Source organism: Cetorhinus maximus, chromosome 1 (assembly GCF_964194155.1).
Source record: "Cetorhinus maximus chromosome 1, sCetMax3.hap1.1, whole genome shotgun sequence".
Lineage (NCBI taxonomy): Eukaryota > Metazoa > Chordata > Chondrichthyes > Lamniformes > Cetorhinidae > Cetorhinus > Cetorhinus maximus.
In genome coordinates, this window is record NC_135879.1 from 177,930,244 (window position 1) to 177,946,945 (window position 16,702).

At 45.0% G+C, this 16,702-nt stretch overlaps 1 protein-coding gene across 1 annotated transcript in view; it reads right to left on the bottom strand.

The window, feature by feature from the left end:
* Nucleotides 1-16,702, bottom strand: part of LOC144685630 (putative phospholipid-transporting ATPase IM) — a 329,489-nt gene that overhangs the window by 119,979 nt on the left and 192,808 nt on the right. Inside the window, exon 18 of the mRNA XM_078550359.1 lies at nt 9,964-10,128. Within this exon, the coding sequence (XP_078406485.1) occupies nt 9,964-10,128 (165 nt within the window). The remainder of the gene's footprint in view (nt 1-9,963; nt 10,129-16,702) is intronic.

Consider the following 16,702-nt stretch of genomic DNA (forward strand, 5'->3'; position numbering starts at 1 on the left):
AGTCCGCCAATGGCAGCCCTTCTTCTGCTTGGAGCCTCTTTCTCTCCTCCTCTCTTTTCTTTTTTAACTGGGACCTCTCCTGATCTGCTATCTGGGACGTCCTTTGGGGCCTGTCCCTGATCCCTGTCTGGGATGCTTCTCAATTATGGCGCTCCACTCCCAGTCACATGATTGCGGTTTTGTGCCATTATTCTTTCTACACAGGCACACTGAGCCCATCCTCTGCCTGAAGGATCACAAAGGCGCTGAATTGTGCATGTGCCACCCGCTCCTAGCCCACACATGCGTGAAACTGCCGAGGCCTGCCAGAACATGGACATTTCCGCCTCCGCTCTTGACACCAAGATAAGTTAGAATTTCTGAACAACAGATCTAAGTTTTTTGCACTAAGCTTTGACTGAAAAGAGAGGCAAGGGGAATCTGGCTGGCAAGGTCAGCTGGGCATCCCTGGATTTTCATTCACTGAAATTGCAGATTACCATCTACCATTGTCATGATCCCTGTAGGGGAAATGTAAACCAAAATAACCAAATTTACCATACAAGACCCAAATGAAGAAATTACCAACAAGATTCCACTTTCTGGGTAGAATCGTCCCAGATTTGCACTACATGCAGTAGCGGGTGGGAAAAAGAATGTTTTACCCACCAGCCACAATGGCGGCTTTTCACACCGTATCATCCCAATCCCGCCTCATTAATCATGCATTCCTAGGAAACACGCCATTTTGAAGGCAGGTGGGCTCTCATTCACCCACCATGCCATCACCCCGCCACTTCCTCATGCTGGGCGCCATATTTAAAGTGCAGCCGTGCACACACCTCTCAGTGCTTCCAGCCTAGGACTGCTGCACAGAAGACATGAACCTGAAAGGCAAGAAGACTGCAGCCCCCCGATTCAGTGACGTGTCCCTCGAGCGCCTTTTGGACGCCGTGGAGGTCCACCGTGATGTCCTCTACCCCCACTCTGAGCGAACACAGAAAGCAAGGTCACCCATCCAGCATGGGAAGCGGTGGCAGGAGTGGTCAGTGGCAACACCTTGCAGAAGAGGACAGCCACCCAGTGCCGAAAGAGGATGAATGATCTCCTCCGCTCCACCAGGGTAAGTCACTCTTCTCATCACACTCAACTCACACACTCACAAACCCATCACTCATCCACAGGGATATCACTCACTGCCAGTTCAAGGGACATCACCATTCACACTCTCACACACACCTTCATTGTCCTCACCCCATCCATGGCACCATCAGCACTCACACATACCAGGCATCCTTATCATCTGGCCTGGCAGGTGTCCTGCTTACACTCTTTCTGTTTGTATTCATGCAGGACAAGCTGGCACACAAGAGGGAGAGGTCACAGACTGGCGGAGGAATGCCCGACATCAAGATTCTAACATACTTTGAAAATAAAGTCGTACAGCTGGCTAGCGAACCATTCCTGTGCTGACTGTGAGGTCAGCGGTGCTCTACCAAGTGAGGATCCAGCAGTGCAACATCCAACAGACAGCCATGCTGTGAGTGATGTGTCCTGTTTCACAGGTCACTGCCATGCACTAATTATCTCCCTTTGCTTTCGCAGGGACATCTGGGAAATAGCCAAGGGAGACCACGATCCAGGGCCTCGACTCAAGCCCCGAAGACACCTCAGTAAAGGAATCTGCTGAAACCTCAATTGAGGTGTTGCACCTTCTGTGATTGCATGGGAAGGTGCTGTGGGAAGGGGATGGGTTGGGGGTGATGGAGGAGTGGACCAGGGTGTCACGGAGAGAACAGTCCCAACAGAATGTTGACGGAGGGGTGAAGGGAAGATATGTTTGGTGGCGGCATCATGCTCCCCCTTTACCTCCTCCCTCCTCACTGTCCAAGGCCCCAAACACTCCTTTCAGGTAGAGCAGCGCTTCACTTGCACCTCCTTCAATTTGGTCTACTGTACTCGGCAGCTCCCAATGCGGTCTCCTTTACATTGGGAAGACTAAACGTAGACTGGGTGACCACTTTGCGGAACACCTTCGATCAATCTGCAAGCATGACCCAAACTTTCCTGTCACTTGCCATTTCAACTCACCATCTTACTCTCATGCCCACATGACCGTCCTTGGCCTGCTGCAATGCTCCAGTGAAGCCCAACGCAAACTGGAGTAACAGCACCTCATCTTCTGATTAGGCATTTCACAGCCTTCCGGACTTAACACTGAGTTCAACAACTTCAGACCATGAACTTTCTCCTCCACTGTGACCCCTTTTTTAATCCAATTTTTATTTATTTATTCGTTTTATTCTTTAATTTATTTGTTCATTTGTTTTATCCTTTTCCCCCAATCTTTTCCCCCAACCCTCCCCGCACTGGGCCAACCGTCACTTGTTTCTATATTGTGCTTTCACAGAACACTGACCCTTGTTCTGCTATCAAAACCTGCTGCCATCTTACCTTTATGCCACTATCAGCACCTTCTTTATTCTTTACCACTGCTATTAATACTCTCCTTGCCTTGTGTTCATGACACCTTTGTCAATTTTTCCTTAGCTGTCACCTATCCCTGACCTTCCATCTTGTTCCACCCCCTCCCAAATAGTATAAAATCCATCACATCACATTTCTACTTCTCTATAGCTCTGAAGAGGGGTCATCAGGACTCGAAACATTAACTCCCTTTCTATCTCCACAGATGCTGCTAAACCTGAGTTTTTCCAGTATTTTCTGTTTTTGTGTCAGATTTCCAGCATTCGCAGTATTTTGCTTCTATTTCAGCAGTTCTATAAACCCTTTCTCCCTCAGATTATGACAGTCCTGATGTTATAACTTTCCAGAGTTCCTTTTCAACCAGCCAACCAAAAACACCCCAACTCCCGGTTTGGCCACTTTTCGGAAAACTCCCAGCTCTTTAGCATCTCTGAGCTATTCACAGCTTTCCAGGTTTTAGACCTTTAAGGCAATTTGCATTTTGCCTCCAAGAGCTTCTGCTCCTTTTCTGAAGTGATTCTGAAGCAAGTGTGAATGGAGGTGTTTGTACTCGAGGGAACTGCGATTTAAAAAAAATTCTGAAGCAAAGTTCTCAAGAAAAAATATCAAAACCAACAGGTTTTTTTTTGCAAGGAAGTATTTGAAGCCTGGGCTGCTCATTTCGATGAAGAAATTGCCCACTTCTTCACTCTATGAGCTGATTTTAATTTTCTTTCTGTCACAAGTCCTGTGGTGATGGGCGAGCAACATAGCAGCAAGTGTGGGTTCTCTAGGAGCTTAGCCGTAAACCTGCACATAGGTGGCTCAGGCCACAGAGTTGTTTTTCACTGGAATGAAGCAGAAGTAAATGAGAGTAGGCTCCTTCCACTTAGATTAGGAGAGATAAACACGAGAGGACATGGCTTTAGGGTGAAAAGGGAAAGGTTTAGGGGGAACTTCTTCACTCAGAGAGTGGTGAGGGTGTGGAACGAGCTGCCATCTGACGTGGTAAATGCAGGCTCACTCTTAAGTTTTAAAAATAAATTGGATAGATACATGGATGGGAGAGGTCTGGAGGGTTATGGACTGGGTGCAGGTCAATGGGATTAGCAGAATAATATTTCGGCACAGACTAGAAGTGCCGAATGGCCTGTTTTCTGTGCTGTAGTGTTCTATGGTTCTAAGTGGATATCAGCAGCCTCCTGAGTGACAGAGCAGTCCTTTACAGGACCACACTGCTCACTTCGCTAGTATGATGAACAGGCTAGAAAAGGTGCCCTACACATTGCCTACTTCACCTCCCTGGCCAGCAGGCCGCAGCTGGCAAGGATCCCATCAACGCAGTTGCAAGTCAATCTCAAAAAGAAAGCAAAGGTGACACCAGTCACTATTGGCACATAGAACATGCACAGCCTTATGGACAACACCACAGCTGACAGACCTGAGAGAATAACTGCTCTTGTTGGTAGACAATTGGCTAGGTACAATGTCCAGATTGCTGCCCTCAGCAAGATACTTCTACCTGAGGAGGATCAGCTCAACAAAGTCGGTGCAGGTTACACATTTTTTTAGGGTGGCCATGGAAAAGAAGAATGGCACAAATCTGGCATAGGCTTTACTCTCATAAATCCTCTCATCAGTAAGTTGACTTGCTTAATGATTGTCTGATGGCACTTAAAAAGCAACAGGCAAGCAACTCTCATCAGTGTGTATGCCCCTACCATGACCAACCCGGACAAAGTCAAGGGTACGTTCTATGATAGCCTCTGCTCCTTGAGTGCTGCTGTATCAAAGTTAGACAAGCTAATCATTCTTGGCAACTTCAACGCAAGAGTTGGTGCAGATTACCAGGTTTGGGAAGAGGTCATTGGAAAAAACAGGTTGGCCATTCTAATAGCAATGGTCACCTCTTGCTGAAGATGTGTGCTGAGCATGAGCTCTTAATCACCAACACAGTTTTCCACCTCCTCAATCGCACCAAGACGTCTTGGATGCACGCCCATTCTATGCATTGCCATCTAATTGACTAAGTCATCACCAAGCAGAGGGACAGGCAGAACGTGCTTGTAACGAAAGCCATGTGTGACGCTGAGTGCTGGAGGGACCATCGTCTTATTATTTCAAAGCTAAACATCAAGATCTATCCCTCTAGCTGCCCCCAAGGCATGAAGGTCCTGGAGCGTTTCAATGTCTCAAGACTCAAACAGGCAGTCATGAAGGAAACTGACTCGGAGAAGTTCAAGAGTCACCTGTCAGGCAACAGGTCAACACTGCTTACTGAAAAAGTCCAAATCCTAGGAAGATAGGTAGAGAGCTTTAACCACATTCTCATTCAGCCTTCATCCATCAATGAAGAAGCAATCAACAGGCTGCCACAGGTGGCTATCAACTGCTATTGGAAACATCAAATACAAATAATTCTTGCCTGATGGCAAAGCTCCAGGATCTGATGCTATCCCAACTGAGGTCTACAAGGCAGGAGGTCAATGCCTGGTCAAGAAACTCACTGAACTCTTTGCAGTCTATGTGGCAACAAGGAACCATCTCGCAAGAATACAAAGATGCCTCCATTGTCCACCTGTACAAGCAGAAAGGAACTTGTTAATCTTATGACAATCATAAAGGAATCTCACTTTTTTCCATCGCCAGCAAAATCTTCACCAGAAACCTTCTGAACTACTTAGTACAAAGTATCGACCAGGATGTGCTGACAGAGAGTCAGAACAGTTTCAGAAATGTTCAAGGAACCACAGACATGGTGTTTGCAGTTAGAAAGCTCCAGGAGAAATACGAAGAACAGAACATAAACCTCTATACCATGTTGATTGACCCACACAAGGCCTTTGACACAGTCAGCTGTGAGGGCCTTTGGAAGGTAATGGAGAAATCTGGCTGCCCTAAGAAATTCAACACAATGTTTTGACAGTTCCACGAAGACTCACATGTGTCCTGGATGATGGTTACTAATAGGGTTAAACGGGCCTCTGTGTTAGTGCCAATCCTCTTTAGCGTGTTTTTCTCTGCCATTCCCTCCGAAGCCTTCTATGATGGATACCCTGGCATCGAAATCAGATATCGCAGGGATGGAAAGCTGCTCAATCTCAAATGACTCCGAGCAAAGACCAAGATCTCCAAGGATATACTTCACGATTTCTTGTGTGCATTAACATGGACTGCAGTGGTTCAAAAGACGGCTCACCATCACCTTCTCAAGGACAATAAGGGCTGGGCAATAAATGCTGGCTTTAGACAGCAATGCCCACATCCCGTGAAAGAATATTAAAAAAAACTTAACTGTCAGCTGAACATGCAAAGTAGCATGGATTTGTTCTTCAATGCATGCAACTGCTTTGGCCTTACAATCAGCACAAAAAGAAAAAATGAAGTAACGTACCAGCCTGCTCAGGAAAGCCCTATCTCGAGCCCAACGTCTAATCCATGGTCAGAACCCTGTCATCAATGGATACGGTCACTTATCTTGAAAGCACACTCTCTTGAACTGTCTATATTGACAACGAGATAAATGGTAAAATGGCTAAGCAAGTGCAGCCTTCAGCAGACTTCGAATATCAGTCTTGGGACAAAGAGGAGTGAGTCTCGCTACCAAACTGAAAGCGTATAGAGCAATAGTCCTGCTCTCTCTCCTCTATGCCTGTGAGACTTAGACTGTGTACATTGTCATACCAAGAAGCTCAATCACTTTCACTTGAGCTGCCTTTGGAAGCTTCTGAAGATCAGATGGCAGCATATACCAGACACTGAGTTGTTCACCTAAGCTGGCATGCCAAGCATCCACATCATGTTGAAACAGTCATAACTGAGTTGGGCTGCTCATGTAGCCAGACACCCATTACCAAAGCAAGTCTTCCAGGAAAAACTTGAGTGGGGTGCACTCTCATGGTGGTCAACAGAAGCACTACAAGTTCACTCTGAAGGCTTGGGAGTTTTGATATCAACTATGAGTCCTGGAGAAGCCCGCCCAAGATTGCTGCACCTGCACAATCAAATAAAAAACAAAACATCGAAAGCAAACATTTTTCAGAAGCAGAAAGGAAATGCATGCAGAAGAAATATCGAGCCAGCAACCCATCCAAAACTCAATTGTCTGCAGTACCATGTCCTATTTGCAATAGGGGAGACAATGGCATAATGGTAATGGCACTGGACAGTAATCCAGAGGCCCAGACTAATGATGGAATTTAAAATTCAATTAATAAATATGGAACTGAAAGCTAGTCTCAGTAATGATGACCATGAGTTGTTGCAAAAACCCATCCGGTTCACTAATGCCCTTTTGAGAAGGAAATCTGCTATCCTTACCTAGTCTGGCCTAAGTGTGACTCCAGACTGCAGCAATATAGTTGATTCTAACTGCCCTCTGAAATGGCCTAGTTAGACACTCAGTTCAAAGGCAATTAGGGACGGGCAACAAATGTTGTCCTTGTCAGTGATGCTCACATCCCATGAAAGAATAAAGGAAAAAATAACCTTTTGAGCACAGATCGAGCTTCGCAGTCACCCACTGGTATGTACCCACTGGAACCCTACCACACAGTGCAGATGGTGAACATGGTCATCTTCGCCTCGATGAACAAAAAGAGTGCGCCTAACTTGGTATTAGGCCTCCATATGGGGATCACCTGAACAATGGCTACCTGAATGGTACTTGATTTCAGTTCAGGATGGGGCCTCAAAATCAGGGATTTTAGTGGGTGCAGGAAGGTTGGGGCCGGAGCCCAGTGATCAGGGATCTAGGGGGCGGGACACAGATTTCTTTTTTTAAACAGTGTAGAGGGAGGCCATTTGGCCCTTTGTGTCTGCACCAGCTCTCTGAATGAGCAATTTGCTTAGTGCCATTCTTCCGCCTTCTACCCATAACCCTGCACATTATTCCTTTGCAAATAATGGTCTAATTTCCTTTTGAATTCCTCGGTTGAACCTGCCTCCATCACAATTCCAGGCAGCATATTCAAGATCTTAACCACTCACTGTGTGAAAAAGTTTTTCTCATATCGTTTTCACTTATTTTGCAAATTACCTTAAATTTGCACCCTTTCGATCCTTTCGTAAGTGAGGACAGTTTCTCCTTATCTACTTTGTCTAGACTCCTCATAATTTTGTATATCTCCATCAAATCCCTTCTCAGTCTTCTTTTCTCCAAGGGAAACAGTTTCAACTTCTCCAATCTATCTTCATAACTGAAATTCCTCCTCCCTGGAACCATTCATGTGAATCTTTTCTGCACTCTCACCAATACCTTCACACCCTTCCTAAAGTGTGGTGCCCAGAACTGGACACAGTACTCCAGCTGTGGCTGATAGTGTCTTATACAAATTCAACATAACCTCTTTGTTCTTGTACTCCACACCCCTATTAATAAAACCTGGGCTACTGTATGTTTTTTTAACAGTGCTCTCAACCAGTCCTGCTACCTTCAATGACTTATGCACATACACACCAAGGTTCCATTGCTCCTGCACCCCTTTTAGAATTGTACCCTTCATTTTATATTGCTTTGCAATGTTTTTCCTACCAAAAATGAATCACTTCACATTTTTTTGCATTGAACTTCATCTGCCACCTGTCCACCCATTCCACCAACTTGTCTATGTCCTTTTGAAGTTCTACACTACCCTCTTCACAGTTCACAATGCTTCCAAGTTCTGTACCATTCACAAATTTTGAAATTGTACTCTGTACATCAAGGTCTGGGTCATTACTATATATCAAGAAAAGCAAGGATCCCAGCACTGGCCCCTGGGGAACTCCACTACAAACCTTCATCCAGCACGAAAAGCATCCATTAACCATTACTCTGTTTCCTGTCACACAGCCAATCTTGTGTCCATGTTGCTGCTTTCCTTTTCATTCTATGAGCTGTAACTTTGCTAACAAGTCTGCGGCACTGTATCAAATGCCTTTTGGAAGTCCATGTACACCATATCAACAGCATTGCCCTCATCAGCCCTCTCTGTTACCTCTTCAAAAGACTCCAGCAAGATAAACATGATTTTCCCTTAAGAAATCTTTGCTGGCTTTCCTTAATTAACCAGTATTTGTCCATGTGACTATTAACTTTGTCTTGAATTATTGTTTCTAGAAGTTTCTGCACTATCAAAGTTAAACTAACTGGCCTGTAGTTGCTGGGTTTATCACTACAGTCCTTTTTTTGAAAAAGGGTGCAACGCAAACTTGTCCAACCTTATCGCATGGGGTGGAGAGGGGGGGGGGGCACATTTCAATTTTTCTCACATTCGGTTGGGGGGTGGGGAGGTGGGGTGATGAGCAAATTTCAGAAAGATAACATTTGACACAATATCAGACATGAATTTCAAAAGAAAAAAACTAACATATGAAAAGAAACAACTTGCTGAGCATTAAAAGTCACAACAATAAACTGATAATTAAAAAAATGAGGAATAAGTAAAGACAACCATTAGAGTGTGAAAGAGTGAGATTGTGTGTGTCAAGCTCACTCCCAGTCTCAGGGTGCTCACTCACTCACCCTCATCCCCTGTGAGAGTGGGTGAGAGTGCCTGTTGGTGTGTGGGGGTGAGGGTGAATGAGAAACCTGAGACCGGGAGTGAGGCAGACACACACTCTCCCCTCCCTCACACCCCCCTCTCTCTCTCACGCCAGCCACCCACAATCACTCAACCACCCACCCTCCCTCACTCACTCAACCACCCACCCACAATCACTCAGCCACCCTCACACTCACTCACTCAGCCATCCTCCCTCACTAAATCGGCTAGGAGGGGTGGGGGTAGGTGTGATGAGAGTGGAAGAAAGACATGGAGCGAGGCCTGAGGCCTAGTGGCATCCGAATGTGAGTGTCCACCGAGGGATGGGCCAAGAATGGGGGGGAACACGGGGAACAACTGGGGAAGTGGGGGAGAACTGGGGACAGCCGGGGGAAAGCGACTGCAGCCAGGGCAGGACACCTAGAGCTGGGGGAAAGCGGCCAGAGCCATGGGAAAGCGTGGTGAGTGGAAGCCACACGCTCCACTAATTGGTCAATATTAGCTGAACTTTGAGAGAGGTCTACATAATAATTGCAATCGCTGTTTGTATTAAGCATAAATGAAATATGAAACAAGATATAATAGCATTATTTCCATCTTATTATTTTTCCATATTCCAAGTAAATTTCACTAAAGTTATGAAAACTACCAACACTAATACTGTGGAGAGGAAGACAGAGTTAAGGTTGAGTCCGTATCACTCTTCATCAGTTCTAAAGAGTCATACAGACTTGAACCGTTAGCTCTGTCTTCCTTTCCACAGATGCCGTCAGACCTGCTGAGTTTTTCAGCAATTTTTGTTTTTGATTCTGATTTCCAGCATCCACAGTATTTTGCTTTTAACACTAATACTGTGTAGTTTCCAAATGGTAAAGTTATAACTTTTAAATGCAAAATAATATTTCAAAGGTTTTTATTCAATAAATATAAGGACAAATGCAGTTTAATTCTCCGTCGAAAACAGTGATATAGATGGTATTAAGAAGTAGCTTACCGTTAAGTCTTTTTCAATTTCTTCATATAATTCAGACAGTTGTTCTTCCCGATTTTCTAATACAGTACTTGCTTCATGGTACCGTTTTTGCCAATTTTCAAAGTATCCTTTGTCTAATTCTTTATATGCCAGGACTAATGTGCGTAAACCATCACCTGCAAACTCCTACAAGTAAAATTAAGCTATATCTCAGAATGACTGGTTATTTTACACAGAAAAAAGCTTTTCAAAATAATTCAGTATTATTTGTTTTAAATTATTTCTTTTTGGAGCGTTGGCCATAGCTGGGACTGCATCCAATCCCTAACAACGATCGTTGCCGGAACTGGAGACCTAGATAAGTGGGGGTTTTTGCAAGGGTCTGCCAGCCCAGGTTTGAGGGCCAGGACTAGAAGGGCCGGGGGGAACAGGGGCTTGGGAGAGGGAAGAGTAGTATGCGGGGGGCGGGCTACATTAGGGATGCCCCTCCCAAGGCTGTAACAAGGCCACCAGAGTTTACCTGACTCATTCGCCATGTGGCCATTAATCTGGCCACTTAAAAGCATTCATTAGCTCAGGAGTGATAGAAACACCTGCCGCTGGGGGAGGGGTACAGCGGTGGGGAGGGGGGTGTGAAATTCCATCCACATGACAGTCCAAAACATTTCTTGGGATTTCCTAATGGCTATCATTAGAGAAAACTATCTTCCCCGTGTTTGAGTTTTGACTGGGTTAACAGCACTATTTGTGCTTGTGGGTTATGAAATCCAATAATGTTTTATTCTATACTAGTAAGACCTGCAAAGCATGTGTGGTCAAATTAGTATCCTTATGCAACAGTACTTATTTAAATAAAGTGTCTCTAGTTTTTTTTCATCAAAGACTTTTGAGAAACAAAGATTCTATTCCCTTGGAATCTACCTGTTGCAATTTCATCATCTATCAATGAAGAAAAAAGCTTCCTAACTACCAATGTTGTTCCTTGGGCTGGATTTAGAGGGTAGGAAACAGAGGTTGGGACCATTTCTGGATCCTGAACCTGTCACGGGGAGAAATAGAAATGAGTCCTGAATTTCATGTGGGTAACCCCTTCATTGATATGGAGTCTGGTTTGGCAGCCAATTAGCGGCCCTGGAGGCAGAAATGGAGGGTGGCCAACTTAACTGCGGGTCCAATTTAAATTCAGAACGGGAGCCATTACTGTGGCTGCCATATGAATGGTGAAAGTGCACAATGAAGATTGACAGAGAACTTTGGGCTGGATTTCTCATCTCGATGTCCCAGGAAAGCCAGGGCCTGGAACCCGGGACAGAGTGGCCCCTCATTTTTCAGACGCCAATCTTGAGGTAATGTGGGCACCTGTGAGGGTCAGGAGGGGAGTTCTCTTCCCGGAGGGTGGCAAGAGGGGGCCACCCACACAGACAAAACATGCCTGGGTAGAAATCACCACCACGGTGAGAGGCAAAAGAGCCAAGACAAGCTGTATCCAGAGCAGGAAAAGCTTCAATGCTCTGGCAAGATGGGTTACTCGTTATTCACTGAGCATGCTCAGGCCACCTGCTGTTCCTGAACATGGGAAGGGTGTGTGCTCAAGGTACTCACTGACTGCTCAGAATGACACTGAGCCATAGTGCTGCTGCAAACCTGTCGGCATAGATTTATGTTATGATGTGGCAGATGATGTGTGCCAGGTGGATTAAATCCAGGAGGGTAACTTTATCTCGTGGTCACAACTGTTTTGCAATTTGTATTTTACTTCGAGGTGCATACCCTGAATTCAGAAGGAATAAGACTACCATGACTTGAGGTTTTTAGAAAACTAAACATTTATTAACAAACAAAAGATTTCAAGCATATATATGGGTCTACAAATTACTACTATATTAACTCCTAAAACCCCTAATTAATCTGGCTTCCAGTTACACCTCCATTAATGCAACAGTAAAAAAAAAAACAGGTAGATTTATACAAACCCAGGCTAAACAACATGATACCCTGGACAGTGATGTTCAAAGTGAGTTCTCTCAGCTTCGGTTCCTATAGACAGCAACTTGATGCACAGAAGCTGGAAGCTTTTCACACTTGTTAGATCTTAGAATACCTTCTCCCTTTTGGCACATAGCCTCATCTCCTTTATACATGTTTCTCCCTTTTTAATGCAAATTTCATTGTTCCGATATGTCTTTGGAACTTTACCTTTCTCAAAATTTGCTTTTTTTCATTCATTCACGGGATGTGGGCTTCACTGGCTGGGCCAACATTTATTGCCCATCCCGAGTTGCCCTTGAGGAGGTGGTGGTGAGCTGCCTTCTTGAACCGCTGCAGTCCGAAGAAATGCAGTCCCTGTGCTGTAGGTACACTGACAGTGCTGCTAAGGAGGGAGTTCCAGGATTTCGACCCAGCGACATTGAAGGAATGGTAAAAAATTTCCAAGTCAGGATGGTGACTGACTTGGAGGGGAAATTCTAGGTGGTGGTGTTCCCATCTATTTGCTGCCCTTATCCTTCTAGATGGTAGTGGTCGTGGGTTTGGAAGCTGCTATCTAAGGAGCCTTGAGTTCCTGCAGTGCATTTTGTGATGGTACACATAGCTGCCACTGTGCGTCGGTGGTGGAGGGAGTGAATGTTTGTAGATGGGGTGCCAATCAAGTGGGTTGCTTTGGTCTGGATGGTGTCAAGCTTCTTGAATGTTTTTGGAGATGCACTCATCCAGGCAAGTGGAGAGCATTCCATCAAACTCCTGACTTGTGCCTTGCAGATGGCGGACAGGCTTTGAGAAGTCAGGAGGTGAGTTACTCGTCACAGGATTCCTAGCCTCTAGCCTGCTCTTGTAGCCACAGTATTTATATGGCTAGTCCAGTTCAGTTTCTGGTCAATGGTAACCCCCATGATGTTGTTGATAGTGGGGGATTCAGTGATGGTAGTGCCATTGAACATCAAGGGGCGATGGTTGGATTCTCTCTTGTTGGAGATGGTCACTGCCTGATATTTATGTGGCATGAATGCTACTTGCCACTTGTCAGCCCAAGCCTAGTTATTGTCCAGGTCTTGCTGCATTTGGACATGGGCTGCTTCAGTCCTATTGACTCCAGTTTTGCTGGGGCTCCTTGATGCCACACCCGGTCAAATGCTGCATTGATATCAAGGGCAGTCACTCTCACCTCACCCTAGGAGTTCAGCTCTTTTGTCTGAACCAAGGCTGTAATGAGATCAGGAGCTGAGTGGCCCTGGCGGAACCCAAACTGGGCGTCAGTGAGCATGTTATTGCTAAGCAAGTGCCGGTTAATAGCACTGTTGATGATCCCTTCCATTACTTTACTGATTATCGAGAGTAGACTGATGGGGCGGTAATTGGCCGGGTTGGATTTGTCCTGCTTTTTGTGTACAGGACATACCTGGGCAATTTTCCACATAGCCAGGTAGATGCCAGTGTTGTAGCTGTACTGGAACGGCTTGGCTTGGGGCGGGCAAGTTCTGAAGCACAAGTCTTCAGTACTATTGCCGGAATATTGTCAGGGCCCATAGCCTTTGCAGCATCCAGTGCCTTCATCCGTTTCTTGATATCACATGGAGTGAATCAAATTGGCTGAAGACTGGCATCTGGGATGCTGGAGACCTCCGGAGGAGGCCAAGATGGATCATCCACTCGGCACTTTTGGCTGAAGATCGCTTAGCTCTGTCTATCACTTGCTGCTTATGCCATTTGGCACACAAGTAATCCTGGGTTGTGGCTTCACTAGGTTGACACCTCATTTTTAGGTATGCCTGGTGCTGCTCCTGGCATGTGCTCCTGCACTCTTCATTGAACCAAGGCTGATCCCCTGGCTTGATGGTAATGGTAGAGTGGGAGATATGCCAGGCCATGAGGTTACAGATTGTGTTCAAGTACAGTTCTGCTGCTGAAGCTGATGACCCACAGCACCTCATACATGCACAGTCTTGAGTTGCTGGATCTGTTCAATATCTATAGCACGATGGATTTTGAACAACAATCAACAACGGTTCCATGGTCATCATTAGACTTTTAATTCCAGGTTTTTATTGAATTCAAGTTCCACCATTGGGATTCAAACCTGGATCCCTGGGGTATTACCCTGGATCTCTGGGTCTGGATTACTCTTCCAGCGACAATACCACTACGCCATTGCCTTCCATAAGTTACATGGTTACATTCTTACTTTTGCTCTATGTTATGCGGAACATAATAAATCTAGGATAAAGGAGAAACCATGTACTATGAAAAGATTTATATTATCAGTAGCCTTTAGGAAAAATAACCACACTGTTTAAAATTAACACACTGGTTCTTCTGGCTAGGTGTAACATCTTACCATCTCTTGGAAATTTAAACTAACTTAATTTATCTAAAAATACAAATTTTCCTTGCACCACACATTCTAAAACTTCAGCCATGTTTACGTATTTAGTATTTCAAATCTAGCTTCTTTTTGATCCATCAAAGCCTCCAGACCACCTATCTCCAATTCAATTAAATCCATCCCACTCACATACACACAGAGAAACTATCCAAACCCCACTCTTAACCTACCTTTACAATAAATCACAATAATATTATGAAAATTATTATATGACATATATGAAAATGAATTGGAGAAGGTGCCTTTGCACACAGACTCAACAGTGCATTATCATGTGCTCTCTTTTGTTCTTGCAGGGGAAACGGGCACCTAATGCCTGGGAGAAGGCCTGATGGGTGGAAGGGCACCCTTTCTGCTTATATTACGGCAGTGGACAAGCAGGCGATAAAATTAGTCAGGATTCCAAGCCAGTGGGAATTCGGCACTGGACACACATGGTGGAGGTGGCGATTTCCAAGGGCTATACATTCATCATGGGGATGCATTTCACCCCATCTGACAGCAGTTTTTTTTATTTATTTGTTCATAGGGTGTGGGTGTCAGTGGCTAGGTCAGCATTTATTGCCCATCCCTAATTGCCCTTGCTCAGAGGCCTGTGGGTCTGGAGTCACATGTAGGCCAGACCAGGTAAGGACAGCAGATTTCCTTCCCTAAAAGGCATTAGTGAACCAGGGTTTTTACAACAATCAGCAATGATTTCATGGTTATCATCAGATTTTAACTGGATTCAAATTTCACCATTTGCCATGGTGGGATTTGAACCCAGGTACCCAGAGTCTTTGGAATATTAGTCCAGTGACAATACCACTACGCCACCACCAACCCACACATTGAGAAGCTTTATCACAGCAGAAGCCTCGGCTTTCCAAGGCTAGCTCTCATGATCTCATCTTGTGTCTCCCACAGCTGGAGATGTCCAACCCGTGGAGAGATGGTGCAGGGGGGGGGCGGTTTAGACTCCTGGGGCATTGGGACCGTTTCTGGGGGAGGTGGGACCTGTACAAGTTGGACGGGTTACATCGGAGCAGGAACGAGACCAACATCCTCGTAGGGAGGTTTGCTAATGCTGTTGGGGTGGATTTAAGCTAAATTGGCAAGGGGATGGGATCCTGAAAAGTAGTTCAGAGGGGAGAGAAGCTGAGGTGGAATTAGAAGTTAAAACACTAGTGAGTGAGTCTGGAAGGCAGAGGAAACATAGGCGAGATAAGAAAGAAGTGAGTTTAGCAACGTTAAATGGAATATATTTAAAGCAAGGAGCCTGAGGAATAAGACAAGGCGAGCTGAGGGTACAGATAGACACGTGGGAGTATGGTATCATAGTTATGACCGGTACTTGGCTAAAAGGGCAGGATTGGCAGCTCAACATTCCTGGTTATAAAGTATTCAGACGAGATAGGGAGGGGGGTAGAAGAGGAGGGGGGGGCTGCAATATTGATCAAGGAATCAATTATAGCAGTGAAGAGGGATGATATCTTGGAAGGATCATCAAATGAGGCCATATGGGTAGAAGTAAAAAACAAAAAAGGTGCAAACACACTGTTGGGTGTGTACTATAGACCCCCAAACAGTCAGGGAGAGATAGAGGATCGAATATGCAATCAAATTTCAGAAGTGTAAGAATAATAGGACAGTAATAGTAGGAGATTTTAACTATCCAAATATAAACTGGGATAGTTTTAGTGTGCAAGTAGGGAGAGAGCAAAATTCTTAAGTTGCATCCAGGAGAACTTTTTTAGCCAGTACATAGAATGCCCAACAATGGACGGGACAGTTCTGGACCTAATATTCGGAAATGAGCCTGGACAGGCGGAAGGCTTATCAGTAGGGGAGCATTTTGGCGATAGTGACCATAACTCAGTTAGATTTAGGATAGTTATGGAAAAAGATAAGGTTGGGCCAGAAATAAAAATTCTAAACTGGGGAAAGGCTAATTTTACTAACATGAGGTACAATTTGGCCCAAGTGGACTGGGAGCAGCTACTTGCAGATAACCTGTGTCAGAGCAGTGGGATGCATTCAAGGAGAAAATCACGAGAATACAGAGCAAATATGTTCCCGTAAAGACAAATGGGGGGACCAAGTCTGGAGAACCCTGGATGTCAAGGGACATAAAGGTTAGGATTAAGAAAAAAAAGAGAAGCTTATTGAGGACTCAATACGGCAGAGTCCCTAGAGGAGTATAAGTAGTGCAGGAGGAGAACTTGAAAAGGAAATTAGGAAAGCTAAGAGAGTGCATGAGAAAGCATTGGTGGGTAGAATAAAGGAAAACCCAAAGGAGTTTTTAAAAATATATAAAGAGCAAGAAAATAATTCAGGGAAGAGTAGGGCCAATTAGGGGCCATAGAGGTAATGTGTGTGTGGACCCGGAAGATGTGGGTACAG